General features: G+C 36.4%; 1 protein-coding gene across 1 annotated transcript in view; it reads right to left on the bottom strand.

Annotated features, from left to right (window-relative positions):
* Positions 1 to 17,365, bottom strand: part of LOC104499190 (dystrophin-like) — a gene marked incomplete at its 3' end in the record, with an annotated part of 127,490 nt that overhangs the window by 84,060 nt on the left and 26,065 nt on the right. The window contains exon 2 of the mRNA XM_010142663.1: positions 12,151 to 12,268. Within this exon, the coding sequence (XP_010140965.1) occupies positions 12,151 to 12,268 (118 nt within the window). The remainder of the gene's footprint in view (positions 1 to 12,150; positions 12,269 to 17,365) is intronic.

Genomic DNA, 17,365 nt, shown 5'->3' with positions numbered 1-17,365 from the left:
AAGAGCGTTTGCCTTGCATTTTAAAATGTTATACAATCTGTAAAATTTTGATGTGAGAAATAAACACCCTAAAGAAGTGTAAGATTCTTCAGGATTTAGTATGAAATAGATAACAAAACTAAGTGTAGTTTTGCTAGAAAGCTACAGAAACAAATAAAAAATATAAATATGCACCTCCACGCAGGTTTCACTAGGGAGATGGATAGACAGATTAGGGAATAAACTTCAGATACCTCTGTACTTCCATCAGAACCTTAAGAAGTAGAGCAGGACATCTATGGAGAAATGAACCATCACAGACAGTCCCACTGATCAGGCAGGACGCAGAGTCTGCAGCAACTCTTCCCAGACTCCAGTAGCAGGATGCGTATGAGCAAGCCACTGGGAGTTCACTGAATTATTTTTTTCTGCCATATTTGGATGATACACCCCCCTCACCCCCCTTTCAGTAATAATGTACTAACTGCAAAACCAGAGGGTTCACTTGCTGGAATGATTTAATCTTCTTTCATAATGTTTGTTTTATTCAATTTCCTTTTTTGAATGTAGAAAATAGCTACTACGTTATTGAATTTAGGTACTTTCTTAAATGTTCATTACATATTTATGAAGACTTACATTAGATTTAGAAATGATATTTAAACGGACAGAAGGTACCCAAATTGAAGCCACAGGATTATGACTAACCTGATTAACTACGTGATTGAATATGTAAGTAATCCAATAGTTTCAGTCTTAAATTGATAGAAAAGTTTTCAAAGAACTTAATAGGAAAAAAAAATAATTTCTGTCTTTTTTAGGAATGTAATTATTAATTAGATGTTACTAGGCATTTTAATATTTATCTTTGCCCAAATGCCTGTTCATATCTTTTTTCTAGGATTTTTGTTACTTAAGGTATTAGAGGGAAAATAATTTATAATTATAAATATAATTTCTGTTCATCGATGATAGCATTTGTAATAATCAACCTACCTACAAAATATTCAAGAAAAACCTTTTTCAGAAGAAATATGACTTGCCTCTTCCTGTATTTAAAAATGGGACATTAAATTAGTGAAATGATACTCTACTTTCTGCAATCATAAATGAGAATGCTGTTAGCATTATTAAAGTGCATCAGCTTTCATGTACTAATGCTTTCACAGGCTTCCATACTTACTGATGCAAAAACATAATGGCAGGTTTAGCAGTTTAAGTCGCAAAATGTCTGAAATTCATTACCTACCTAATGAAGCATACAGGCAATGAATTTCAGAATTCTTAGTCCACAGAACTTTGTGTTCCCATCATACATTCATATTTACATTGTATATTTTTAATGTCATCAGCCTACTAACTCCTACTGAGTTTAGGCTGAGACTTGCTTCTCAAATATATCTGTACTTGTTAAACTGAGCACTGATTTGTTCTGGTTTTCATTAAATAGATTAATCTCTCACTGTATAGGCAAGACTGTGGGCATTCTTAAGAGTACCAAAATATCTAGAAAATTAAAATGGACTTAGGAATCCTGCAAATGTGGGAATATTAGCCTCCACGTTACTGAAGAAAAGTTTTCCACACTGTTTATATTTTTATTTTCTTCTTCAAGATGTAAAATAATTTTCTCAGGAGAATCCCCACTCCTCATAAAAGCCATAAATCCACAATACAAAATTCAAAGACTGGAACTGGCTGTAATTCATTTTATAATGGATAAACAGCAAATCTCTTCCTTCTGTTTATTTGACACTGAACATTGTATGAGCTGTCAGAATAACACAATCTAAAAGCTAAGTTTTTGTCTTCTATAACTGTCAAGGTCCAAATCCTTACCACTGTAATACTGACTAAGTTCCGTCAGCAAAATGACCGGTGAGCTTTGTGCAACAGTCGGTAAGCCACACAGTGGCTCCCATTGGTTGGTCTAACTCTGGGACCATCTGCTGGGCCACGATTGCTCTCTGCGGTATTCCATGACCGGGAATTATGAGCACAGACGGTGGTAAAGCTTTTGCTGTGCCTCTGTTGACAACGCCAAATCTGCACATCTGACTGCTGTACCCCTACAGCGTGTGCCTCTCACCGAAGACCAGCTGGCAAACCACCCTACAGCTCCATTAACTCACCTACAGAACAGGCACAATGTGTGGGGTGCTGGCAACAACACCGAGCTTAGCTCAGTGGATAAACCAAAAAAATTCACTCATGTATGACAAAAAAGAGTGGGCCAAATCAAAGCATCATAGATTTGGCTTTTATTTTTGCCTTTGAAAGCAAAGCAAACTTCCAAATGGGCAAGAATTTATTTCAAAGCAAAGAAGTAAAACGTTTCTTTAAAAAATATTTATGAATTAAACTTTAAGCATAAATTTGGGGTATTTCGTATCTGAACTGAGTTAAATTAGTAAATCTGTTATTTCACAACAGAAATAGAAAATTGTATAAACTTGTTTTATTTACAAATTACCAAGTTCATAATCACAGAATCGTGGTCACAGAATTACAGAATCTATGGTTTAGGTTGGAAGAGACCTTGAAAGAACACCTGGTTCCAACCACCCTGCCATGGGCAGGGACAATTTCCACTATAACAGGTTGCTCTTAGCCCCATCCAGACTGACCTTGAACACTCCCAATATTATGGGGCATCCACAACTTCTCTGTGCAACCTGTACCAGTGTCTTGCTATTCTCATTGTAAAGATATTCTTCTTTATAGCTAACCTAAATCTACCCTCCTGCAGTTTAACAGCATTGGCCCTTGTCCTACCAGCCTGGTCTTTCACACAGGCCCCCTTTCTACGCTGAAAGGTAGCAATAAGGTCTCCCCAGAGTCCTCTCTTCTCCAGGCTGAGCAACCTCAACTCTCTTAGCCTTTCCTTACATCAGAGATGCTCAAGCCCTCATGGCTGTCCTCTGGACCTGCTTTGACAGGTCCATGGCTTTCTCGTACTGGAAACCCCAGAGTAGGATACAGAACTCAGTAATGTAGTGAAATATCAGATATACAGCTTCCTCCATGATAATTTTTCAGGGACATCTGACTAGGAATTTCAGCACAGACAAAAACTTATAGGCTTAAAAGGAAGTAACATTTCCATATCAGATTATGTACTGTACTGCTGTTAAAAAGTTACTTCTCTTACTTAATCTTCCTGAGAGGAGGAAAGCATCAGATATCACAAGACTGTAAATTAAAGACTATCTTTCTGGCAAGACAAAACCAAGTACTATTGGAATTTTGTTGAAATAAAAAGCAAAGATTCACCCAAATTTTACACTTAAAATGACCTTACAGACTTCAAAGTAAAAAGTCAATAGTCAACTAAAAAAGTAACATACATTGCAGAAGAAAAGTTTATTCTGAAATTTCCAAAGCAGTCAAACATTTTGAGCATTGTAGCTATACTGCTCCACATTTTTAAAATTTATTTTAACTAAGCATTGATTAGACACTACATAGGTTTAGACTGGACATAAGGAATCATTTCTTTACAGAGAGGGTGGACAAACTCTGAAACAGGCTACTTAAAGAGGTGATCAGTGCCCCAAGCCTGTCAGTGTCTAAGAGATGTTTGGACAATGCCCTTAACAAATGCTTTAACTTTTGGTCAGCCTTGAAGTGTTCAGGCAGTTGGAAGAGGTGATCATTGTAGTAGTTGAAAATTGAAATAGTCTATTATATTCTTTTCTACGTTTTACTACAGAGCTCAACATCCTGCTTGCAGGAAAATGCATAAAATATGAAGCAAAGAAAAGGTATCTGATGAATAAAGACTCAAAAATTCAGAGAGAATAATAATACTGGGAATGTAAATGAATATTCTTCAAAATTATTATATCTTTCCATTTGAAATACTGCACTCATTTTTACACTTAAGATAAAGAAGACATAAACACAGTCTGACACTTCCAGGAAAATCTTCTATGGCATAGGCGTTCACTCTGCATGGTTTCCCATCCAATTAAAACATAACGAAATAAAAACATTTCTGAATATTTTGTTTCAGGTTCTAAGCTCCACCAAGCCCAGATGCCGCCACTCTCTTGCCATATGTCAGACTGTTCAACATCTACTGTCCTTTGCTGTTACTCAACTAGGGATTGTTCAGATCACTCTCTGATGAGTCATTTCTTCACCTAACACGCAACAGACCTGCTGGTTGGAAAGATGAAATATAGGCAGCTAATCTCCAGAACTTTTATGGTATTTCCCTTTCCCTCCCTTTTTGGCGTGATAAAGACTGACACAATCCCTGTGAGTGTTGCTGTTCACTAAACACTGAATGAAAAGCCTCAGAGCCACCGTTTTCATATGCTTCAGGTACTGAAAACAGTAATAAAATCAAATTCTTTGAATTATCTATGTAACTTCATATGTCACCATAATGATGATTTGATATACATAACGAAATGAAACCACCAGCTGATGTAACCACCCACCAAAGTCTTAAGACCTTTCGCACAGGTCAAGACCGTATTAACTCAGCTTAGACCTGAAGAGGAGCTTTGGGGCTGTGCAAAACATCCTTTTTGTTATTGGTTTATTTCCGACTCAAGCAAAACTAAAACCATAATAAATTTTTATTGAGAATAGCCAAAGTAAAATCTATAGTCCAAATGTACTACAGGATGCTTAACTAGGTTGTCTGAGAACAACTGCAGGTCCCAATATACATTCTTTGTGTGTTGCATTCATTTTAGAAAAAGAAACGGGGCACAATATACACCGAAATCTGCATTTTCCTGATATCGCTGATCGTGTGGCATCTAAATTTAGCTTGTAATCTCCACGGAGCAGGACCTTTGTTTCCTGTTTTTTCTGTAATTACTACAGAAAATTGTGATCTGGCAAAAATGAATATGTACTGTTCTGACACAGTTTTTAAAATAACTGTGGGCATTAAATGTTGCCCATCAAACTCTGGATGAAATGTCAGCGAATGAGTAATTTGATCATATTTTGAAAACTCAATTTCTGAACAATTCTTTTATTGTTATTTCCATTTATTTTCATTCAGACTAATTTGTTGGAACACAGCTAGCATAGCTCTTCTGGTTATGTCATCAAGGATAAAGGTAAAATAAACCAGATATTTTTATGATTTACTTGTCTCCTTCTAGTCAAGTTTACAATGTTCTGTGCAAGCTACTATTTTCTAACATAAAACTACCTTGAAATCGTGGCCAAAACAGCAAAGACTTATGTTTGTCGTATTCAAACAAAACAGGTCAAAACCCCTAGTCTTCTGAACACATATGGCATAGGCTGGAGAGTAAGGTGTATTATCCCACCTTACCTAGGTAAAGACCTGAACGTACAAAATTAAAAGACTTTTCTGGAATTACAGATGAATGTCTGTAGCAGATCTGGAAATTAAATTGAGGTCATCCTAACCTCTAATAATACAGGAAGTTTCCTCTTACTGTTTTTTCATTGATCCCTGAAGGCAAAAATATATCAATAAGCTATCAAAAATCTGACCTCAGACATGAGTAAGTTAGTGCTTAGCATTTGGCAGAGTGCTTCCACTAGGAAGAAAAATGAAGAATGGCAAGTATTCCTCGGATGCGGTCATGCATATTGCAATTATTCAGGAATGAATAATCCTGCTGACTTGTCATTGCCTGCCTTACCAGTAGGCTGCCTCAGTCTTACAAGCATTCTCTCTCTACTTTCCATCCATGTACGAGGGTTTCTCTTGATGTCCTGGATTTTTTTTGTTACCCTTATCTGGCCTATTCTTTCACAGACTACAATTACAGGTGCAACTGAATTAATCCCTAATCTAAGCATTTATACTAGTCTTTGGGTGCTGGGTCCTGTTTCAACTAAATGGAGACATGATCACTTTCGTCCAGTTAACTTCATGTACCCATGGCTACATCATACAATAATGCATAACCTGTTAGAGTGAAACACGCCCCTTCTTTTCTGGGCCTAGTCAAAATTACTTAAAGGCTTAAAAAAAAAACCAACCCAGTATTTCCGTACCACTCTTTCTGAAAGGTCTCATTCTGCAGAGAAGCCTTACATTCTTCACTGAAATTTATCTTTGCTGTTCACAAGCTCACAATCAGCAGAGAACTCGCTTTATGGTCATATTTTCCTGATGAGAGATTTGGTCAATCATGCTGCTCTTTTAGCTATTTTGGAGGATAGATGGCAGCATTTTATTAAGACTTACGATTTGAGCAAATGAATGCCTCTATCCAACACTGCAATCCAGGGTACCTGTTCTCCAACACAGACTGATGTCTAGGTACATAAAACTTTCTTATCTATTTATAAGTACCTGGCGTAGAACTAGCCAGCTACGTTCCACCGGAATAACCGCACCACGCAGAGTTCAGTAATTAACTTTCTTCACAGGCAAGCCATCGACACTGGTATTACCTAATAGAACTAGCAGCTCTGGGGTTTCCAAAAAGGCTGTGCCACTGTTACTCAAGAATATAACCAGGAAGGGAGGAAGGTGACCCTGTAGTTTCTCATCCTTTGTGTGAACACTGGAACACCTGAAGTAGGCAGTCAAGATCTTTCCCTTTGTCCACTAAGCCGTGTGCTTCTAGTGTACAGAGCCTGAGAAATGATGTATAACTGTAATTCCCCGATCACTTGGATGTTTCTGGGGCATGCTATTTCCCGATCTTAAAGGACAAATCTCCTCAGTGTTCCCAAATAATGTCTTACTCTTTCTTAAAATGTCCCATAACTTTCTTACAAATCCTGTAGCAGCAAATCTGGGTCAAGGAAGTGGTTTTGAATGAGGGAGTCTTCTCAGTGAAATGTTATCCCTTCCAGAACTGCAGATTTATGTTGTTATGGACAGTTCTTTAATGACAAATGGTTTCTCCCTTCCTTAATTTCCACGGCATAAAGTTCTTATAGGAAAAACAAGGTTTCAGCCATAAAGTACATCAAGTTGAATAGAAAACTTTGCCTCTTTATGACATAGGAAAGCTATTAGTCAAGTTCTTGAAAGGTTCTTGAAATATGTGACATCCAGAGAAGAGAATACTGGGGTTTATTAAATAATTCAGCCTAAAAATACCAACAAGATAACTGGGAAAACTGTATACAAGTAGTTTTCTCTTACATCTTTCTTTTACAGTCTTGGTAACTAGGAGTTTTATTACTGGATGACAGATTCCAAGTTGCATGAATTTGTTTTCTTCGAGTGGTAATCTCTTTATTTGTATTCAGTAGCTCTAACAGAAAATCACATGGATGGTAGTACAACGGAGACGGCTATTTTATTAAGATGTCAAAACCAGCAGTACAGCGGTAATTCACTGTGGAATTTCCATACATTTTGTTGTGAAAGTGATGACAAGCTGATGATTTTGCCATAAAACTGTCAAATACAGCAAACTATTGAATAAAGGCATTTTTATGGAGTGTCACAGAGACTCTCAGACTCTGTTCAGATTAGTTCAAGTGCAGCATTCCTCACAACCAACTACAACATATAGCTTCTTTTAAAAAGCAACAACAAAAAACCCAAACCACAACCAAACACTAACCAAAGCACAAAACCAAAATAACTCTTTGGAAGACATCCTCTATAAATTCATGCATTTATGAACTTGGTTTTAAAAACTGCCAAATAACATTTCAAAAGTATCAAAACAGTTTTCATTGAAATGCTTGTATTTATTGCTATTATTTATGTATTTAATGTAATTGAACTTAACCAACCTCTCAAGTGGCATTTGAGAATTCACTACATTTCACACAATTACCAAAGAAAGGCTTCTTATAACCTTGAAAGAGAGATTCTTTGGTCAGTAAGAAATTATTTCTTCATAGCGTTCTATAACTATTCATTTTCATACCTCCTTTATCACTTACACAGCTAGAAAACACATTATGAAATCAGGATGTAAATTACTAGCAAAGTAAAACCGCAGAAAAGTTATTCACTGGTATCTTTTGCATGTGTGTGAACACAAACCCTGCTACTCAAAGTTTCTTCCAGTTCCAGGATTCCGCAAGATCTAAAATAGTCTTTGTGGTTACTTCGGTATTTCTGATCTTAACACTGTAAATACATTGACTTGTTACCAGCTTTATGTATTCTATACATAGGAACTGATGGAAAATAAAAGGAATATTCAAAGTTTAATTACTTCGTTATATTCAAAGTTGCCTATAGACTCATTCAATTTAAAGAACCAACATTTTCATCCACGTAAAGCAAAGTGCTTTGGAGCTGTGATGCATTATGTAGAGAAAAATTTTATTGTACAACATACAGTTTAATTTGAATAAAAAGCTTTATCAAGGGCATTAAAAGAGCAGAGAGGTATCTTGCTTTTTGTCAGAACTCTTCCTCAAGACTAAATGTAACTAATATTCTTATTTATCCTCTGATGTATAAGCTGTAAATAAACTATGATTTACATAGAATAAACAGTGATCTAAATACAACAGTACGTAAACACAACACAAGTTTTTCTTTATAAAGCCGAGTTCTTTTTACATAGTATAGCTCCTGCAATTTCATACAGATAATGAACTAAAGGTAGGGAAAAAAGGTTCAAAGGAAATAATTCAATTGTTTGAGCTTACCTTTAATTTCTGTCCTTATTTCCTAAAGAAATATTAACTCTACGTAACACTACAACAATTCTGTTGAAAAATAATCTCATGATCATTTTTCACTTCTTCATAAAGATTCTCCAACATGTTTTTTGATTTGCTTGATTTTGGATTAAATGTTTTCTTTGTTTTCCATAAATACTCTAAATACTTTAAACTACTCTAAATACTTTAAACCTTTATGGTTTTAATTCCAGTTGATGGCACATTGACCCATCCTGTGACCAGGAATGCAGCTATCCTGTAGAGTAGCTACTAGACTCATGTGGAATTTCTAACATATCTATCTGTTCAGTGACAAGTGGCCAGATGATTGTGCTGGGTTTTTTACTAGCAATGAACAACATGTTCATACAAATTAGCTCAGCTTTTTACTTCTCAAAATGTGACATCCTGTGATTCAGCCCAGGAAGAAGTAGTGCACTCAATCTAGGCAAGACTATCAGCTCCTACGTGACAGACCAACACGGCACAGCCCTGCACGGCCTTTCCTTCCGAATAGGATCTGATGTTTTTGGCACCTGGCAGTGCAGTACGGAAGGCTCGGTGTGAGAGTGGTACACAGCTGCTGGAAAGAAGCGCAAATAGCACTGTGATGATGCTCAGGTCATGAAACTGGGTAGATTTGAGTACTAATATCTGCTAAGACATAACCAGGGTAACCATGGTAACCTATTTGTACTCATCAAGAAGGACAAAGCCACAGGAAAGGAGAAATTAACTGCAGGTGAGGTAGTCAGGGAGGACTCGCAGCAGGACTCTGGTGTAAGGTCCAAGTATAACAGGGCGCGGGGCTGTGGGGAATGCGCAGGACTTAACAAGTGGAGCAAGTTCTGTGGTCAAGGGTTCAGCTCTGTTTGTGAGCAAGGTTCCCAGGGATGGACTTGGGGACAAGGCTTTGGGTGCAGTAGTCTGGGCTCGGTACGTGCTGGACTCCAAGACAGAACAACTGCACTCGGCTGGAGCTGTACAGCACAGCGGGCTTCAGAGGAGCGGTGTTAGAGAGCTCATGGCTAGAGCACCCCAACTGTGCCGGAGACAGGGAGAGCCTTCCCGTGCTCAGGACAGCTTCGCGCTGTGAAGGGGTGGGAGGAGAGAGCTACCCCTCACAAGTGAATCCTGTCTGTCCAGGTATTTAGCAGGCCTAATTCAAGCCAAAAAGAGCAATCTCCATCTCCTTCACACAGCATAGAGGAGACAAAAAAAAAATGCCATTAAAAATATAAAAATTACTATTGTTCTTTTAAAGAAGTACTTCAGGTGACAGTATGCCACATTTGAAACATATTTGGGAAAACCTTGTGTGTCACATTGTAAAATCTTACTGTTACTTTTCCCATGGAAATATCATCCTCTCCCCCAAATTCGAGAGTAATAAATACCTCTGAAATCATGTTTAGTACTACCTACAATTATAGGAATATAAACTAACTAAGCATGAAAAAAACTTCATGAATCTAGTTTGCTGCCTCAGAACACTCAATCAAAATGGTCCTGATCATATTTTATCTCCTGCCATTGCAGAAATGCAGATGCTGTATATTTCTGAGAATAAATATTTTGTTTACTTTAAAAATATTTCATTAGCAACAGCAGGATGATGCTAGAAGATGCTATACTGCAGCAAGGTGTACTTGAAAGAACATAAAGGAACAGGACCTATATCTACTGCATCGTAAGTTGCACTTTGGAAGTCAAGGATATTGACAGTTTAAGCACGGAAAATAAACTGCTAAGTCAAAGCAAAAGTGAAACTTGTGTACTTTAAGTTCAAAGCAAACTAATAATTTTGGGGATTCTTATATATAAAACCTAAGAAATAAAAATGTAAAATATATCCACCTAAGCACGGAAAATAAACTGCTAAGTCAAAGCAAAAGTGAAACTTGTGTACTTTAAGTTCAAAGCAAACATAATTTGGGGGATTCTTATATATAAAACCTAAGAAATAAAAATGTAAAATATATCCACCCCACCACTAGCCACCGATGAAAGCTGTAATTCATTTGTGGCTACCACATATTCGTTTATGATTTTCAGTCTGACAGCTTGCTTTCCTTTTTTGCTGTATGAGAAAGAAGCATTTAATCTATCTTAGAAGGCAATTTCACTTAAAGTGGAGTTTTCCAGCAGAATAAAAATTCAGTCATGCATACTCATGCTCTCGTTTCACATGAGAGCATATAGGAATTATGCTTGATTTTCATGTAAAGTCCACAATTCTTATCTTCAGAAAACTTGTCTCAGAACTAAAAATTAAAACATACTAGAAAATAATGATGGGAGTATTTCATATGATGGCTTTGAATAAGCACTGTAAAGTTAAGGCATATGTACACATTTCATCTGATTCCAACTGAATATGATTCTAAAATTAATTTCCTCTTAAAAACAGGAACAGGTTCTTACGTAACATGGAAGCTCTATCAGTTTATTCTCAAACTTCACATAAAAGGAAAACAGTCTTTCTCTCTCTCCATACTATGCTTTGAGAATAGCAGGTAAACAATGTTATTTCACATACAGTCTAAAGAGTATCTCTGTGTGATACTAACAACAACGCAGCCCAAACAAGTAATGTGATTTTGACGTTATGAAAAGTATTTACCTGAGGGAAGATAACGTGTGTTTATTTATTTATCTATGTGTTTATTTATTTTTAATTATGGGGATACAGAAGTATACTCGATGCATACACCTTCACAGTGATAAGTTTCAGGGAGCACTCCCTGGTCTCCAGACAAAGATGCACAGAACAGTTTGCATCCACCTGCAGTGAATTGGCTGTGGCCACATGCAGAGCATTTGTTCTGTGTCTTATCTAAGCACCACAGGGGACCTCTAGGACCATAAGAAATCCAATTTTTGGTAGTTTTTAGTCCCGAGTACTCAAAATAGTAACTGAAGATATATAACAGTCCAGCACAGAAAGATGTTTTTATAGCGTGACTTTGAGAGTGTGTTTCATTCTATAGTGAAGGGCATATGGACAAGCAAGCACCCGAGGATGGCAAGACTACACCTTCTACCAACTTCCTCTAAAACTTAATCTACTCATTTTTCGACCTTAGACACAGATAGTTGGTGAACTCTGGAAAGGGAAACCAAAACTGAAGAACTAATAGAGACTAATATAGAGCATCATCAGAGTTGAGCATCACCTGAGGGGAAAGGAGAGGCTGTGGTTGTACTGTGAGGGATAAAATTGAAAGCTTCATACAAGCCTATGGCCATATTCTGTGAATTCTTTCTTCTTCCTCCTTGTTTAAGAATAAACGTACTTCTTTATCTATAGTGATCACATTCTATATTTTCTACACTGTGCTTCTGCTATGATAACAATAAAAGCGAAACTAAGGTGAAAAAATTGAAGTATGTGATCACTGACTTTCATTTACAATTCTTCCATGTGCAATTTAGAAAACCTGTGTGAGAACTGTCTCCTGATGAACTCTCCTCATGAGAAAGGCATGAAGTGTCTGAAAAATGTTGTGCTTATCAGGTATTACATCATTTTCCACATTTTCTGAAACATCATACGATAGCAGAATCACCACTTACTGCGGTCAGTAATTATTGTTCTGGCCTCTTGATTGCTTGTCTTGTTTTTTAGATTTTGTGCTGCAGTTATTAGCTCATCCAGTTGGGGACGTCTTTGCTCCAGATCTTGTAGTATTGCCTAGTTACACACAAATACAAAAAATAAAACAAAGAAAAAAGCATGGAGAGCTGTTGAGAAGACCACGTATAGGGACTTTTTTTTTTTTAGGCAGGATTTTCCTGGTAACTTATGAAGTATAATTAATAATGTTTGTTTCTTAATATTTTAAGACTGTTTAATTACTATCTCCTGGTTTAAAGCCAGTGTGACACTGTTTATGCTGGTTTTGCTGTCCTGACATCTTACCTGGCAGAAAAGTAATTAACACTCACGAAAATTTATGTTAGTCAAGTAGATACATAAATCTCAGGCAATCTGACTAGAAAGTAACAAGTGGATCCACAGTTTCCTTCAGGGAAAAAGATGGGCTTTGAAATAACGACTTATGGTCTTCAGGAAGTAATAAACCCTAAGATACAATAGCTTTAGATATAATGAAAATGAGAAATTAAGGAAAGTACGGCATAGAGGATTTATGCATATATTAGTTCCACTTGGATTAAGAAAGAGCAAACACGGAATCAGTTCAATGGTTTCCCAGTTAAGGAGCATCCAAGCACATATTTAAAAGTCATTGACCAAATCCAGCAACTTCAAATCCCTACTGTGTAGCTTCCAGAAAAGATGCTTGTTAGATTCCCCTGCCTTGGGAGTTGGAAGTAGCAATATTTATTACCAAATTACGAACAGATTACTCTTTTCCACACACAATTTAGAGTCACCAGAACAGATAGCTAGCAGGTAGAGTATATCAGCTATCAAGCTGACAACAAAGGTCAGCGGAGGATATTTATCTTTCAAGCTTTTTATGTGGCTAGTGGTAAGATAATCTGTTAGCGTGCTTACCTGGCTGTTGACTATGTATCCTGAGTATTTTCCTGTTTTAAAAGTCTCCACCCCACCTTTAAAATGCTTTTGTTCTAAATAGTCATACTTTGTTTTAACAAGCTTCACCAACTGTAGTGGATGGAAAAGACCTGCAGAGTCTGATGTTAAATTTGGTCCTCCAACCTGAGATTAGGGTTACATAATTTCACCAAGTTGAAGGTGACAGATAAAGGCCTAATACCATTTTTTGTTCAACGAGATTAACAAAAGAGCATGAGAATATCACTTCCAGTAACTGCAGTATGCATCATCAAAAGCAATCTAAAAATCTTCACAGAGTTTCAGTTTTGTTCTGTTATTCACTCTTCAGAAAAAAAAAGGTTATTTTCAAGATACACATCTAGCTACTCCCTCTGAAATTCTTGCTTTTAACTTCAGTGTGAGAAGTTCTTTGCAAATCTATTATAACTAGCTTTCCAAACTCACCCAAAAGCTTGGATGGTGTTTTTTCATTTGTATACTGATTGGATTGCATACAGAGACACACAGTTAAAACAGCAGCTTGCATAATTAAACAAAGAATAAATTTCTCATTAGCAGTCACTCCTCACTGACAGCACTTGAGAAAAAGAAATAAAATCTACTGATGCAGTTACTACCTTTAGGTTGCTACGTGTCTTCAAAACTCCATTTTCTAGGAAGACAGTTAATGATTGGCATGAATTTTACAACAGAAAAAGCAGCCCCGTTGCGGCCTAACAACATCTGCTTTACACATTTTGCCAAAATGGACTGTGCAAAAGGAACAGTAAAACACATACAACATGCTCAGATAATTGTGTGGCCTCCAAAGTAACATTCCCCTTTCTTTCTCCTTTCCCCACCTGGAAATTGTTCAGAAGGAGAAAAGCATATAAGTCATTCTAAGGTCTTGTGCTAACAGTGACTCTAAAGTGTTCCCTAAAGTTTCCTAAATAAAACTTTGATATGTGATGTACTAATTAGGAGAATATCTGATCCAGCCTGAGTCTCCAACCAGACCTTAAATGCTATGTTTGTCCCATGGAAGAAAACCTCTGCTGTATGAACTCTAGTAAGAAACCCAGCGAGAGGTACGGGCCGTTCAGTGGTGATTTGCTCGGTACCGAAACGAGCGAATGCAGCGTTGTACGCCAAAGTGCTCGCAGAACGATTCACCCACACGACCTACCTACGATTCCTGAACTTGACACACAGGAAAACTAGTAATGCCTCTTTAAAATGCATCCTTCTAGGTCTGCTGTTCCCTCGGGAACACAACAATCTCGTCCCTACATGGATTGTGAGGACATAGTTCCCTCTGTCATTTATTCTGAATAAAATTACTTTCTGCTGGATGTAATAACGTGTATTTTTGAAAGGCCAAGAAGGACATATTGAAACCCTTATATTATGAACTGAAGATTCTCGGACCTGTCAGGAGACAATGATATATAATTTTAGGACAGGCAGGGTTTTTTTTCCTTAGTCCTAGAAAAGCAATCCCTCAGAATAAGGTAAAAACAACAACAAATTAATATTTTTTCTTTAATTTCATGTAAAGTGTCTGAGACCATTACCCAAAAAACATTCTATTATATTTGGCAGATTTTTATGAATTAAAATTGTTGTAAAGTTGTTACAATATTTATTGATTCAAATTTACCAATTGGTACAATTAGTAAATATACTTCCCACATAGAACCTACACTGCACATACAAATACACATACAAACCCCAATGGAAATGTGGATCTTTTATCTTTCAGTATTAGCTACTAAAACACATCATTCCTCAGCCTTCCTGTGATCCTGTAGCATGAAAGTAAACAGAACCATTTGAGATTCACTTAAAGTATTACTGAATTCAGAAAAATGCTCTGTGACTGGACAAACTAATCACAAAAATTTATTTTGTGGGTAACAAGAATGCAAATAATTATGCTAGGAAGGGAAGTGTTTTGATAAATACAAACTAAAAGAATTCTAAATATAATTTGAGGAAAATAAAATTGAATAGCTTTAGAGTATTAGCTGAAACGATCTAAAACAAACAAACAAACAGCCCCCACCTTCCAAACCAAATCCAGAAGCAGTTCATATACAGAGATACTTTCAAAAATTTTTATAAATTCAGCAAAATATTTAATGTTCTACAAGTGGATCCTTAACAAAAAGTAGTGGAATCTATTATAAGATGTTACAACAGCCATGGGAAGTAAAACTCGATAATAGTGGCACTCGTTGGAGGCATAGCAGATGCAACAGACCAGATGCCTCTGATTTGGAATGTCAGCACACTGAAACAAATGTGCTATGTAAAAATGGGTACTGAAAGGATTTTCAAAATAAATTAAACGGAAATCTATCTAATCCCCATCAAGTCACCGAAGCACAGGTACAAAGACTTGGGGAGTCAGTTACACTAAAAGGATTTTTTTTTTTTTAAATAAACATTAAATGTTCTTGTGCATAGTAATGTATTCTGCAAAACATTATATATATATATTATATACATTTTAATCAATAAAGTTGCGTTTAGTAAAAATTACAATTCAACGTGGTAGGTCAACAGTGAAGAAGGACCATTGACATCCGTGGTTGTACAGCTACATCTTTAACCCCCAAAAGAGGTTTTCTTTTTCTTCCACTTATCTATGAGTGCCAACATAATAATGCTTGGTGACAGCAGAGTAATGTAAAGATGAGATTCAGTCATTAAACCTGCCTACAGTTTGTTAGAAAGTGATGCTATTCACTTTTAACAATCTTTCCACACTTGTGGACAGCAGCTGCTCAAAAGAAAAATCCAATTTTCAGGTTCCTAACTTTTATGATTTCTTTACTCAAAATGGGGGTTGAGATATGGAACAAATTGTTTAACCTAGCAACTGAAATAACTTGTATAAAAATTGCTAAAAAATAAACTGAAAAACCGAAACAAGTGAAGTGTGACAAGTTCTTCGTGGGACTGCAAGGCTTGAGATGATTGAGAATTAAAACATTCTCTAGCTTTATAATGTACAGCACGATACAGCCTGCGTCTTTGTCTAGCCATGTGGGTAGCAGTTTATACAAAGGGATCTTTAAAATCTACCCAATCTTCTGTCCTTTTTTACAGATTTTATGGCAAGAATTAACAAACTGGAATATCTGAATTCCAGCATTGTACCAAGTCTTAAACTTTCAACAAAACATTTACTAATGTTGACTATGGGTGTTTTCTCTTTAATATCAGAAGGAACTTTTCTTACATGAAAGCCAAGACTTTTCATCTCCCATTGCTAAACTTCAAACATGTAGGCAAGAGTTAAGGTTGCAGTTCTGCAACATTATAAATGATTGTGCCTCAGCCTGTATGCTGCTTTTAAAAGGCTCTGGATCTACTTTGTAACAGTTTAAAATTCTTAAGTTGAAAAATGTTACTGTAAAAAAGAAGTTAAAATACCATAAAGAAATGAAATATTATTGGGTAAAGTAGGTCTCACAATTTCTTTTTAACATTTAACTGAGGAGTCCTCTAGTGGTAATGACTCCCATGTCTTCACAGTTTTCCTCTATTTACACGCGACCAGATGAATACACTTCACTGCCTACTTTATATTCTCTCCTTTTTTTTTTTTTTTTCACTGAGTAAGAATATTAACAGTGAGCGATCCAAAAAATTATGTTTGGTCATAAAAGAAGACCTTCCACCTTAAGGGCATAAGGGAAACACCATTTTGTCATAAACAACGCATGGCTGAAGACTAAAGCTTCCCAACTGTTTGGCATGGTTTGTTGTAGCCCACCCCAACCTTGTTGAATGAAATGAGCCAGTGGACTGCAAGAACACAATTGAATTGTGAACATGGAAATGTAAGAGAGAAGAAAGATATATTTTTCTTCTTTTGAACCTATTCACTCCTCCAAATTCACCATTATATTCTTAGAAAAAGTATAATTCCATAAATAGTTATTGATGAAATGATTTGCTCATCTTTTGAAAAACTTAAGACTCTAAACCTTAAACAAAAAATTAAGCACTTACTTCCTTGGTAAAACATATAGCCGTGACAACCTTTACTTAAAACAACTGAGTTTCTTAAGACTGCTTGGTTCTCTAAATATACACACCTAGAAAGGGAGAAAGCTTTGGAAAAAAGCTTGCTAACAATGTTAGAAAATGCAGACGTGCAACACCTACAATTCATCTGCATAATAAAATTGGCTTTGTTAAGTTATTCCTCCCAAGCACAATTTGAATTTGTTTTCTTGTCAGTAAGCAGGA

This window comes from Buceros rhinoceros, unplaced genomic scaffold, assembly GCF_000710305.1.
Source record: "Buceros rhinoceros silvestris isolate BGI_N320 unplaced genomic scaffold, ASM71030v1 scaffold9, whole genome shotgun sequence".
NCBI lineage: Eukaryota > Metazoa > Chordata > Aves > Bucerotiformes > Bucerotidae > Buceros > Buceros rhinoceros.
The sequence above is the reverse complement of the archived record's forward strand: the minus strand, read 5'-3'. Positions and strand labels throughout refer to the sequence as shown.